The sequence below is a fragment of the Denticeps clupeoides genome, chromosome 2, assembly GCF_900700375.1.
Source record: "Denticeps clupeoides chromosome 2, fDenClu1.1, whole genome shotgun sequence".
In the NCBI taxonomy this organism is placed as follows: domain Eukaryota; kingdom Metazoa; phylum Chordata; class Actinopteri; order Clupeiformes; family Denticipitidae; genus Denticeps; species Denticeps clupeoides.
Genome location: NC_041708.1, coordinates 23539750 through 23552926, shown reverse-complemented (window position 1 = coordinate 23552926; position 13177 = coordinate 23539750). Strand labels below are relative to the sequence as shown.

General features: G+C 42.1%; 1 protein-coding gene across 1 annotated transcript in view; it reads left to right on the top strand.

Moving 5' to 3' along the window:
- vopp1b (VOPP1 WW domain binding protein b) overlaps window positions 1-12946 on the top strand; it is a 30697-nt gene extending 17751 nt beyond the window's left edge. Inside the window, exons 3-5 of the mRNA XM_028967045.1 lie at window positions 5336-5413; window positions 6274-6407; window positions 12033-12946. Of these exons, the coding sequence (XP_028822878.1) occupies window positions 5336-5413; window positions 6274-6407; window positions 12033-12220 (400 nt within the window). The 3' untranslated portion in view covers window positions 12221-12946. The remainder of the gene's footprint in view (window positions 1-5335; window positions 5414-6273; window positions 6408-12032) is intronic.
- Window positions 12947-13177: the final 231 nt, after the last annotated feature.

Here is a 13177-nt window from a genome sequence, read left to right as displayed (position 1 = left end):
CACACTCTTGGCATTCTCTCGATGAGCTTCAAGAGGTCGTCACCTGAACTGGTTTTCCAGTAGTCTTGAAGGAGTTCCCAGAGGTGTTTAGTGAAAGTGAAGTGATTGTCACATGTGATACACAGCAGCACAGCGAAATTTGTCCTCTGCATTTAACCCATCACCCTGAGTGAGCAGTGGGCAGCCATGACAGGCGCCCGGGGAGCAGTGTGTGGGGACGGTGCTTTGCTCAGTGGCACCTCAGTGGTACCTTGGCAGATCACAATTCGAACCAGCAACCTTCTGATCACGGGGCCGCTTCCTTAACCACTAGGCCACCACTGCCCCACACCTGTTTAGCGCTTGCCTTCACTCTGTGGTCCAGCTCACCCCAAACCATCTCGATTGGGTTCAGGTCCGGTGACTGCGGAGGCCAGGTCTCCACTTTTTGTTAAGTACGTAACTCCACATGTGGAGTTTTGGCCTGTGTTGTAGCTGGAGTAATAAACCATTTATTAGCACTGTTTTTGCATGTGAACAGGACACAAAGTTCTGATTTGGCATGAACATTTTCTCAAATCTCATTATAAACCAATCTCTGTCTCTTTAGTCCATGTAAATTTCTCAGATCTGATTCTGTGTCGTTGTGCACCGTCCAGACAAGATTTCAGCCAGTAACATATAAACCTATTGGTGCATTCATCTTTGTACATGGCAGATGCCACAATTTGCACATGGTGTCGGTGCATGGTGGTTCCTTTGTCCAAGTTTGAGTCACATGTCCAATTATACATCTCAAACAGGCATTTGCCTGGCATGAGGGATGCTGGGATGCCATCATCGTTAGCTCCCATTTCTGCGGCAATCATGCCTCCATTTCCCTCCCTCCTCGCACGGATCGTTTGGCATGCAAATGTACCTCTAGAATTTCTAATGTAGCCCATTTGTCTGATGTGCTCTTGAATTCATCAAAAGTGGCACGTTTTAAACAGATGCAGATGTTTTCTCGATGAGTCCCTGCTTCCTTTCAGCCAAGCGTTTCCCTGTTCCAGGCCTGCAAGGCCACACCTTTTGTTTGTTTATTTATATATTCATTTTTTTATGTATTTAGATTCTTAATAACAGTCAGCGGGGTGCTTGCCTAGCAACAGGGACTTATTCCTGCTTGCTTGGCTTTCATGTTGCACTTTGATCAGCGTGTCCCTCATTAGTAAGCTGCCACTGCAGTAAGCCGCTAAAGTGCAAACGGTTTTTGACGGCGCTTCCCCCCCGTTTTGTCGAGTTAAAGAGTTCACCGGGGAGAGAGAGAGAGATAATAATCCCTGGTTTCATCACGAGACCCAGCTCCATTTCTTACCAAATGGCAATGGCAATTAAAACCGGGATTCTGCATGTGGGAGATGTGCAAATTAAATCCTGTCGTCCTTTTTTCCGTCAATGTGACTGTTAATTAAAATCCTGGGTTATATTCATAGAGAGTTATGGAAAGTCACTTTATGAAACAACAGCTTTGTGTTTTGAAAGGGAAGTGATTGTCATTGTGATACACTGCAGCACAACACAGGGCAACACAACGAAATGTGTCCTCTGCTTTTAACCATCATCCTTGGTGAGCAGTTGGCAGTCTAGGATTTGAACCCTAGGCGCTAGGCCACCACTGCCCCAATTTTGCAGAGGAATATTAAAATATTGAGTCAGTGGAGACTCCACTACTCAGTGGTAGTTTATTAATTTCCCCTTCCATATTGTTCCATATTCTATGTTTCATACTTCTAGATTTTAAAGTTCCCCTGTTATGTTTTTTTTTGCTTTTATATCAACCTTGTTGTCTTCAAGTCTCTTTCTGAAATTCAGCCGTGGTGCAGTATTACAGCCACTTTGAGATTTCCCCAGGGTGTGGCATTCCGGTGTCTGTAGCTTTAAATGCTAACAAGGAGGAGAGAGGCGGGACGAGAAGGAGAGCGGCCTATAGAAGTTGAGGGATAATTCGGGGAAATGACATCAACATCATTCACCAACCACAATGTTTGTCACAGTTGTGGAAGTTGTGGAAGTTAGAATACAATTAAAATACAAGTTCTTCAAAATACAAGTTCTTGCGTGACGGAACTAAAAAAAAATACATTTGTGCTTATTTTTACATCAAATCACCAATCAACTGCAATGCTTTGCACGTTTGGAAGCCATTTTGTTCGGTGGAGTTACTTTTTTAGAGGAGTGGTGGGAAATTCTCTGGGTGGACAAAGCATGAGAAATGGGAGGTAACCTTTCCCCGTATGATTACATAAGGGGACATGTCTGAAAGTGGAGTCATGGCAACTGGACTTTCTTTCTTTAAGGTATAGATGTTTCATTCTGCATCCACAGAACTGAGCTGTGACAGAGAATCTGGATGACTGAGAATCTTCACAGACATAAGGGGACATGTTTCTCCAAAGAACATGTAAATGAAAATGTCTGAAAATACATATCTGAAACAGAGATGAAAACCATTTCAAAGTACTTCTAAAAGTCTTCTATTTGTGTTGATGTGTGATGTGTTGCACAGCTGACCTTTTACTGCCCTCTTCTGGATTGTGTCTAATGTGCTCTCTTTATTTGGAGCGTCCTCTAGTAGGTGATTTATAAATCATGTGGATCATATAAATCTCTGTGTACTCTCTGAGGAAAATTAACCAGATGTTTACCTGAGCAGACTGAAATAATCATAAAATGAGATAAAATCAACTTTCATATTAAAGGGCTCTACATTACAGCAATGCTGTAATTCTTTTTCCTTTTGCAGAGGCTTTTTTCACCAATTATTGTCTCTTAAAATCAGGTTGACAAGACAACGCGAGACAAAAATCGCACATCTCAGTGGGGGGCTGCTAAAATCAAACATCCGTTTCTCATGTTTTAGTGCAGTGCATTTTGTATCGACTGCGCTCACATCTCCTGTACAAAGCTGCACTTTGCTGCAGCAATTTCCCATGATGCATCGGAGAGGACAGCCCTGCTCTGGAGTCCCTGTCTGCACACACACTTCCTCTCCTTGTCTGCCGTGATTGTCCTCAGACGGCTGCTCGGTGGCGTCCCGTCACTCAGGCCGGCTCTCTGGAGGAAGCGGGCCCTGCGACGCCCGGGCTCCTGCCAGCCTCCTCTAATTGGTTGCGAGCCGGTCTCCACCTCGATTCGTGTTGGGATTTGTCCCGGCGGCCTTGTGCTAAAGTGGACGTTTCGCTGTCCGGCAAATTAGCCCAGGTGGCCGTCCCGTGACTGTCTACACTTCCCTTAAGATGTCTGTTATTTTGTCCATGAGAACCCAGGGGTTTTAACATGGCTAATACACAAGATAGATCCAGTTTCGAGAACGACACAAATGCTGGTTTTCACACAGTCCGCTGCTTCAGTGTTTTTGATCTTTTTTTGTCAGTTGTTTCTGTGGTGTGTTGAAGTATAATTACGAACATTATATGATTCAATGGCTTTTATTGATAATTACATCAAGTTTATGCAAAGAGATAATATTTGAAGATTTAGCCTTTTTTTTAAGACCTCTGCAATTCACCCTGACATGCTGTTAATCATCTTCTGAGCCAAATCCTGACTGATGGCGACCCATTCCTTCATAATCAGTGCATGGAGTTTGTCAGAATTTGTTTTTTTTTGTTTGTCCACCCACCTCTTGATTGACCACAAGTTTCGGGGAGTTTCAATGTTTTGTTCCCCGAGACACTTATTTATCACTTTGGCCTTATGGCACGTGCTGGAAAAGGCATCGTTCTTCACCAAACTGTTCTTGGACGGTTGGGAGAAGTTGCTGTTGGAGGATGTTTTGGTACCGTTCTTTATTTATGGCTGTGTTCTTATGCAAATTTGTGAGTGAGCGATTGGATAAGAAGCAGCCGCACATATGAAGGGTCTCAGGACTGATGGTAGCGCTCAGCTTTTCTTCTCCAGACAATCATTTTTCCAGATGCCCTAAACAATCCGAAAGTGGTTTCATCAGAGAAAATGACTTTACCCCAGTCTTCTGCAGTCCAATCCCTGTACTTTCCACAGAATCTCAATCTGTCCTCGATGTTTTTCTTGGAGTAGAAGTGGCTTCTTTGCTGCCCTTCTTGACACAAGGCCATCCTCCAGACGCCTTCGCCCTACTGTGCGTACAGATGCTCTCACACCTGCCTGCTGCCATTCCTGAGCAAGTTCTGCACCGGTGGCACCTCGATCCTGGAGCTGAATCATCTTTAGGGGATGGTCCTTTAACCTCTGATTTTTTTTGATGATCTGATAAATGGTTGATTTAGGTGCAGTCTTAGTAGCAGCAATATCCTGCCTGTGAAGCCCTTTTTATGCAACACAATGATGACTGCACGTGTTTATTTAACATGTTTAACAGAGGAAGAACAATGAAGTCAAGTATCACCCTCCTTCTAAAGATTCAGTCTGTAATTATAACTCAGCATGACAGAATGATCTCCAGTGTGCTTGTGCTTGTCAACACTCACTTGAAAGTGAAGTGATTGTCATTGTGAAACACAATGACACAACGGAACGTGTCCTCTGCTTTTAACCATCACGCTTGGTGAGCAGTGGGCAGCCATGACAGGTGCCCGGAGAGCAGTGTGTGGGGACGGTACTTGGCGGCTTGGGATTCGGCAACCTTCTGATTACGCTACCACTGCCCACTTGTATTAATGAGAGGATCACTGAAATGATCTCAGCAGGTCCTTTTGTGGCGGCAAACTAGGAAATTCGCATTCACCAACCACAGTGTCTTATTCCATAATTAATTACAACAATAGTAATCATGATTAATACAAACCTTCGTATTCTACCATGTTCTGTAGGTAATTTGTAGGTTATTGCGGTATACCTGCATGAACTCACCTCTCTTGTTTAAACAGAATTCAGGTGAGACATGAAGGCACTGACACAAAATGGATTTATAGAATAGAATCGTACAATTTCCAAGATTACAGTTATTTAATTCTTGTAGCAGTTCAAAGATTTGCCATAAAACGCTGGGGGATGGACTGATGTATGTGGAACGATCGTTTTTAGGATCAATGTGACTGCCTCTTGAGAGACAACAAATGACCTCTTTGAATGTAGGTGTCACCAGCAGTAGCCTTGAAACAGTTAAACAAAAAAACATGTAGACAACAATGAGACCGAACCAGCTAAACAAGAGAAATTAATGTACAAAATGGTAAAATAGTGCAAAATTGAACGGTGCATTAATAGATAATAGACGTGTGTATTCAGTTGTCTGATGGCTTGTGGGATGAAGCTGTTGCACAGTCTGGTAGTGAGGGCCCGAATGCTTCGGTACCTATGGTTCTGAAAGCTCTCCTCCTCTGTGTCGTTCTAGATGTCGTTCCTATGAGGACTGCTGTGGGACGCGCTGCTGCATCAGGGCCCTGTCCATCCAGAGGCTCTGGTACTTCTGGTGAGTTTCAACCACTTCACTCACTGTCCAGAAGTGCCCTGTCCTGTTACTCAGGCCCACTGCAACACACATAACATTTGCTCACACATGCCGGATCTGATGATTGACCCTCCCGGCTGTCTTTGATCAGCATAATTGCTCATCAGATCAATACATCTGTGTGTTGCAGAATTAGGCTCAGACACAACTGCAGCCCAGAACGTTTAAAGTAACTTGGAAAAAGTTTCTGCTCAGTCTCTGGGTCAGTGGTAGAATGTGTTCTAACCAGTCTTGTTAAAGTGGGCAAATTTGCGCAGCGATTGTGAAGGTCTTTTTGATAAAGTGGTGAAGTGTTCATCAGACTCCGGTCTCCTTCATCACTGAAGCAACCACAAGGGGCCGTGGGATACTACGATTAAGAGCGGCCCACCCTGAAACGCATGACTTTAACAACTTTCAATTCCAATAAATAAACTTCTTCTGTTCATTATAATAATTATAACAGATACATCTTCTGCAGTTGCTTAGCAACATATCAACATAAAAATATATTTTTTTGTGCATTCATGTAATTCAAGTGAGTTTATTGACTGTTTTAATCATTTAAATGTAGAACTGGAATTGACATTTTTATTAAACAGCAATAATAATGAAAATACGATAAAATACCTTTTGTTTGTTGAAATGTGTTCATAGTTTGCAGCTGTCTGCTATTACTGTATATCAAGAAAAGAATGCATTGAAAATTATGCATATTAATGTGTGGTGCTCCAAATGTGTACAAACCCGTCACATTAACCATTTATGGAGCGTTTTACCTCAGCTGAAAATGGCTCACCCTGCCAGATCTTCCTGCCAGATCTTCCCTCATTCTGCCACAGGCTGCTGCTGATGATGGGCGTGTTGTTCTGCTGCGGTGCTGGATTCTTCATTCGCCGACGCATGTATCCGTCCCCATTGAGTGAGGAGCCCGCCTTCAACGTGTCCTTCACCAGACAGCCCATTGGCACACCAGGTGAGGGAACACACCTTTTCAAACTCATATTTACATTTACATTTGCAGCATTTATCAGACGCCCTTATCCAGAGTGACTTACAATCAGTAGTTACAGGGACAGTCCCCCTTGAGCAACTTAGGGTTAAGTGTCTTGCTCAGGAACACAATGGTAGTAAGTGGGATTTGAACCTGGGTCTTCTGGTTCACAGGCGAGTGTGTTACCCACTAGGCTACTACCACCCCATATTGTTACCAATGCATATAAGTCTGATTGCTTCTTGCCAGAATTGAATGGAGGTGTTCTACAGCAGTTCATCATGGATGAAGCTGACTCCCATCCTTCCATCCCTTGTCCCTAAAACCACTTAATTACTTGGAAAAAGTAAAAAGAAGCTTTTATTTTGTGTTTTATTCTCCAGAACACTAATAACACTAATTCCCAGTTTCCAACTCGCACTGTACTTAAAAGATCATGTTCTCTCCTCTGTGAAGTTTCTGCACCAACAAATCAACTTCGTGAAATGAAGGACAATAGAAATTGAGTTTAAAATTTACACTTGTGGGTAGCACTTGCCATCAGTACAAATTTGTGCATGCCATTACCAGAACTCCTGTTCCTGAACAATACTTAATTTTTTCAAGGCCTATAATGTTTTCAAATCAGGTACAAGTACATTATTATTTTTTTTTAACACAGAAGGGCGTTCAAAGCAGCGTAGTAGCAAAGAAATAACTAAAAACCAAAATTCCAGAGGAAATTTTGATGGGCCTGTTCAAGAGTTGGAGCGGGCGTGGCCTCTTGAGCTGGTGTCAGCTGTAAGAGCAGACATTATTATTAAAGTAGCCGATGGAGCAGGCGGTCGCAATGAAATTCGCATAACTTTTTGAAAAGTAAGCATATTAGCATGCGAATGCTAGCATACTAACATCAGAGATGCTAACAGGTCTTGGCCAAGACGAATAACGTTAAATTTGGTGACGTTTGGAGCATGTTCAAAAATTAGCATTAATAAAGTTTGAGCGTTAATATCTCGGCCACACTGGTGTGTATGCTTCAGTACAACCCGCATTAAGTGCTGAAAAAGTGACTTGGGAGATTTTTTTTTTTTCCGTCATGTTAAAACTTTGGTCTTGGTGAGATCTACGAGACATCAAAAACATTTTTTGTATGTCTAACCATCTGGACAAAAACTAGAATAATAAACGTGTTCCAAAAACGCTCACCAAGTCTCACCAAGCCAGACCATATGTCAAACCGTGCGGAACGAAAATCCGCCCGACCTTACATGTAATTTTTGTGTGTCAGCGGATGGTGGGTGTACCATAGTCCCCAACAACGCAACCAATATGTCACGTTGTGTGGAGAGGTCAGGCCAAAGGTCTCCATTTTTTTGTGCATTTCTAGGTCTTAGTGTGGCAGCCACAAATGCAAGACATGGATTTTTTTTTTCCTAATTTATGCCTTCTCAGATTGTAGCAGCGCACCTCCCTCCCGACAGACGAACTCAGTCTGGCCATATGAATAAGTTCACAAAATTAAGAACATATTATGAACATAAGAACATATTTTTTTATGAAAAAATAAAATCACATTTGAAAAAGCACATACCGTCACAAAAAAAAAAAAAAGACACAAATTACAAACTTGGGTCTTCTTGTAGGAGCGCACCTAAGAAATAAAAAGTCTCTCCCTCGTGAAGACAGTTTTTACTTTTGGTAAAATAAAATTATATAATATATTTAAAAGGAAATAAAAACCCAAAATACATTATTATATTTCTTCCCTGCTACATATGCATTTCATTGTCTTAGAGTGGCAGCTTTGACTGTAAGTCATGTTTTGTTTTTGTTTTTTCCCAGTTTTCCAGGTTTTTCCGGGTTTTCCCAACCCCCGTTGGTGGCACCGACTCGTCCGATATGTATGATGTATGATCGTAGGTAGTCCTTCGGCCTCGCCTCGACTCCCTGGTCGCTATGAGTAAACACCAGCTAGTTCAGAATGCTGTGGCCAGAGTTCTAACTAGAAGTAGGAAAATTGGCCACATCACCCCAGTCTTACAATCACTGCACTGGCCCATCAAATTTAGGATTGACTACAAAATCCTACTTTTGACCTATAAAGCTCTAAATTGTCTCGCCCCGCAATACCTGAGTGAACTTTTAGTTATTTACAACCCGCCATGCCCCCTGCAATCACTACTGGTACCCAAAGTACAGGAGGAAGCAGATCCTGGTACCCAAAACTTCACCGCTGGAAGCAGATCCTTCTCATATAGAGCTCCGCAGCTGTGGAACGGCTTGCTGGTCAGTGTTCAGGACTCAGACACAGTCTCAGTGTTTAAATTTGAACTGAAAACACATCTGTTTTCTCTGGTCTTCTGTTAAAGTCCCAGACACAGTGTCATTTATTAAGTCCACTTAATTACACAGTCACCTGTTAAGCTCACCTTAGTTATTAAGTCCTAGTTAGGGTACCAGGCCACTGTTGCACAAATGTACCTCTATTACCACGTGTTTCAGTATCAGTCGTACAATGCCACCGTCTGCCGCTGCTTCAGTTTGTTCTTGCTCAGATACTGAATCAAGCGCACAGACTACTGGCAGACCCCAGTGAAGAGACCACCAGATAAATCCTTGTTCCTGGCAACTGCTGAACTGCTGACATGAAATAAACCAGAGGGTTACCACAGCCACCACCACCATAACAACCAAAGCTTCAGGGATTTTCAAATGGACCAGTAGCATCATAATGGACACATAATGTACACCATGACACTGGACTGTGTGTTCTGCCATGTCCAGTACCTCCAAACATGGACAGATGCTCTATACTACACTTTGGACTTCTACAACTGTAGGACTTTTTCTCTTATTGGACAAATCATCACCAACCCTGCACTGACACCACTTGCAGGCTCACTCTACCCTGGAAGGGGGTCCCTCTCTATGTCACTCCTTCCCAAGGTTTCTTCCTTTCCTTTTTTTGTGTGGAGTTTTCCTTGTGTGCAGAAGGGTCAAGTGTGGGGGGTGTCAACTGTAGGGCCTGTCAAAGCCCGTTGACACATTCTGAATGTGATTCTGGGCTATATAAGAAATAAATGTTGTTGTTGCTAGCTTTAACGAGTACTCTCAGGGAGCCAAAGACGTATTCGCAGCACAATAGCAAATGGTCTGTGATACTGACAGGCCCAAATGAGAAAACCTGCCAAAGAGGAGGATTCAGTGCTTCAGCTAAAGCCAAAATAAATAAAGGTAGTCCTGTGGAGGTCTCAATCGATGCCTTTCAAACTCCGTACTAAATACACAACGCTCACCAGCCTCAGCCCAGCTTTTCCTGCCTGCGGTGTGGAGGGGAACAGCGCCGGGAGAAGAGTGCGGCCCGTGGAACAGCTTGCCTCCGCCACTCGCTCTCCCTCTGTGCCGAATTAGCAGAAGGATTTTTCTGGAGTGCTAACCGATAGATCAGCAGCATATGGGCAGTGTGGTGGCCTAGCGGCAGTGTAATCAGAAGGTTGCCAGTTCGAATCCCGGTCTGCCAAGGTACCACTGAGGTGCCACTGAGCAAAGCACCGTCCCCACACACTGCTCCCCGGGCGCCTGTCATGGCTGCCCACCAAGGGTGATGGTTAAAAGCAGAGAAGCAAAACACACTCACCTATGAACCAGAAGACCCAGTTTCAAATCCCACTTACTACCATTGTGTCCCTGCTCAAGACACTTAAGGGGGACTGTCCCTGTAACTACTGATTGTAAGTCGCTCTGGATAAGTGCTGTAAATGTAAATATGGCAGCATAAAGTTCCACTGCAGCTCGGCAGAGAACGTTAGAAAGAGTCGCGCCCGTCCATTCCCTGCTAAATTTTCAGTGCATTTGTGTGAAATTGCTTTTCATTCTAGAAAATTTTCAAATATTTAAAAGCTTACTTGAATCCATTGACAACAATGTGAGCCACTGAATATTTCAGGAATATTGGGCTTAATGAAAGCTGGTGGTTATTTTTTTTTATAGTCTATTATTTTACAATATCAAGTCTCATGTGTTTGGTTAGCACAATAAACCATAAAATTCTGTATTATCAAATTAACCATAGTCTATATTATCAAAGCTCTACATTCATTTTATTTAACGAGTGGTAGTAGCCTAGTGGGTAACACACTCACTTATGAACCAGAAGACCAGAATGTTGGAAACCCTTTAAATACCCCATAGCCAAGGGGATGGGTTAAATTTCACTGTGTGCACTGGGTTCTGTGATGTGCTCCCTACTGTCCCTGTAACTACAGATTGTAAGGCGTTCTGGATAAGGGCGTCTGATAAATGTCATAAATCTAAATGTAATTGTAAATCACTTATATGAATTTGCATATGACAGTAGCAATATTTTGTCGTTATTATTGGTAATATATATTTCTATATAGTTTTAGTAATATAGTGTAAAGCGTGGTGGATGAAGTATGCATGCCATGTACTTGAGTTAAAGTAGAGATATACAAGGTAAAACTTTGTCCATTATAAGTAAAAGTCTTCCCTTTAAAATACCACAAAAGTGCCTTCAAATGTACCTAAGTACCAAAAGTAAAAGTACAGTGATTTATTATGGTTCCAATGTTCTATTATTAGTTCTTCCTTAATCAAATACTTTAATAATGTCTTTCAGGTACTTACAAGATATATGACTGTTATGCAACAGTTATGTCTCGAAAGTAAAAAGGAATTACAAATTTCACTTAATGTAGTGGAGTAAAAAGTAAGATATTTGACCTTTGAAATATAGTGGAGTGAATGTAAAACATCTCTCCAAATGGAAATACTTTAGTAAAGTTGAGATACTACTTAAGTACAGTACTGCATTGCATTTACTTTGTTACTGTATACCTCTGAATGCCTGTAGTTATTTTGACAATTTTTGCTAGTTCCTGGTCTTAAGTTGCCTTATTCAGAACAGCCGCCCCGCCTTGTTCTTGGCGAGCTGTACCGTCACTTTGTTCTTTCAGATTCGCCCCATCAGCTCTGCTAAAATTGGACCTGTCATTTTATCAGTCAGTCATGCAGAAAATTAGTCAGAGCTGGAATAATATGTGGATTTTTAATTACGTTCTCTTGGCTCTGTGCATATGAAGAGTTTTGATCATCTCACCCCCTCCGTCTGCTTTAGGGAAATCCTCAATGCAGACATAAAAGAAATTAAAACATTTTTCATGTATTATATGAATATTTGTTCATTGAAAGATGACATTCAAGCTACTATTAATAAATTCAGTGGCTAGAATACTGATGAAAGCAAAGAAGTCCCACCATGTTTCTGTTTTTCGCTTGGTTCCTGTATCTTTTGGAATAGATTTTAGTGTACGTCATACATCCCTGTTTTTATTTTACTATTATTATCTATTATTTTACATATATTTTAAGTATTGTCTTTCCACAAGGTCTATAGGACTATGTATGGAAGCCTATTTCCACCAGTTTGGAATATTTACTTATTCCAATATTTACTGGGTGTCTTCTTTTTAAGGTGCCTTCTCAACTTTTTTGAGAAAGTTATTATTTCAAGATATCAACTCATTATTTCTACAAAACCGGGCCAGAAACATATTGAAAATACCATTAAAAAAATCATGACTTCCTCTCTCTTCCCTCCAACAGTATCCCAGCAACCTGGCATGCAGAGCTTTGGTGATCCTGGCGGCACCATGACGACTCCCCTTGGCCCCGCCTACCCAATGCAGCCCAGCACCGCCCACATAATGAGCGCATACCCGCCGCCACCATCCTACTGCAACCACCCGCCTCCGTCCTACGACCAGGTCTTCAAGAATGCCGAGAAGAAATAGGAGCGAGACGCAGCCTGTTCAGCCCTCCAACCTGTTCTCCACTAGAACTGTTCTCCGCTCCGGAGACGATGAAGGATGTGTGTGTAGAACATGCACTTGGACCTTGACACAGAACAATGTCACACTTTTTTTTTGTTGTTCCTGATTTTCAGTTAAAAGTAAATGCTTATGACGGAATTTCAGACTGATGTGAATACGAGAGGTGCTCCACCTCGTCATTAAAGGTCCGCTGACATGATTTAAAAAATGTTTTTGCTTTTATATAGGTCTAATACTGTGTCTGAGGTTTCTTTCTTAAATTCAGACTTTGTGCAGAATTACTTTGATTCAGTTCCACTTTGATTCAATCCCACAACATGATTTCCCACGACACACTGTTTCTGTGTCTATAGAAGTTAAGGGATCATTCGGGGAAATGACATCAGCACTATTCACCAACCACAATATTTGGGGCAGACAGGAAGTTGTGTTGCCGTTTTTTCCAGAAAAAATAAAATGAACCCACTTGTTCTTCAGAGTCTCGGGTGACAGAACTAAGAAAAAAAAAAAAAAACGTTTATACTCATTTGCAATGCTTCGCATGTTTGAAAGCCATGATGATCTTTGGAGATAATGTTTTAGGGGCGAGGTGGGAAATTCTCCGGGTAGACAAAGCATGAGAAATGGGAGGTGACCTTTCCCTTTATGATGTCATAAGGGGGCAAATTCCAGATTCGACCATCTGAGCTGCTGCTCTCTGAACAGAGAAGCAGAATGACCAAATCTCCCTTTACACCTATCGCCATTTCTAACCACTGCAGGACCACAGTCAGGCTAGAGGAACTCATATTAATGTTACAAAATATTGTTAAATAATCCCACAAAGTGACATTTTAATAATAGGGGTCCTTTAATTCATCTTCATTTGCGGTAGTCCCCTGTACACACACTGTGTGAGTGTATATGTTTGTTTGGAAA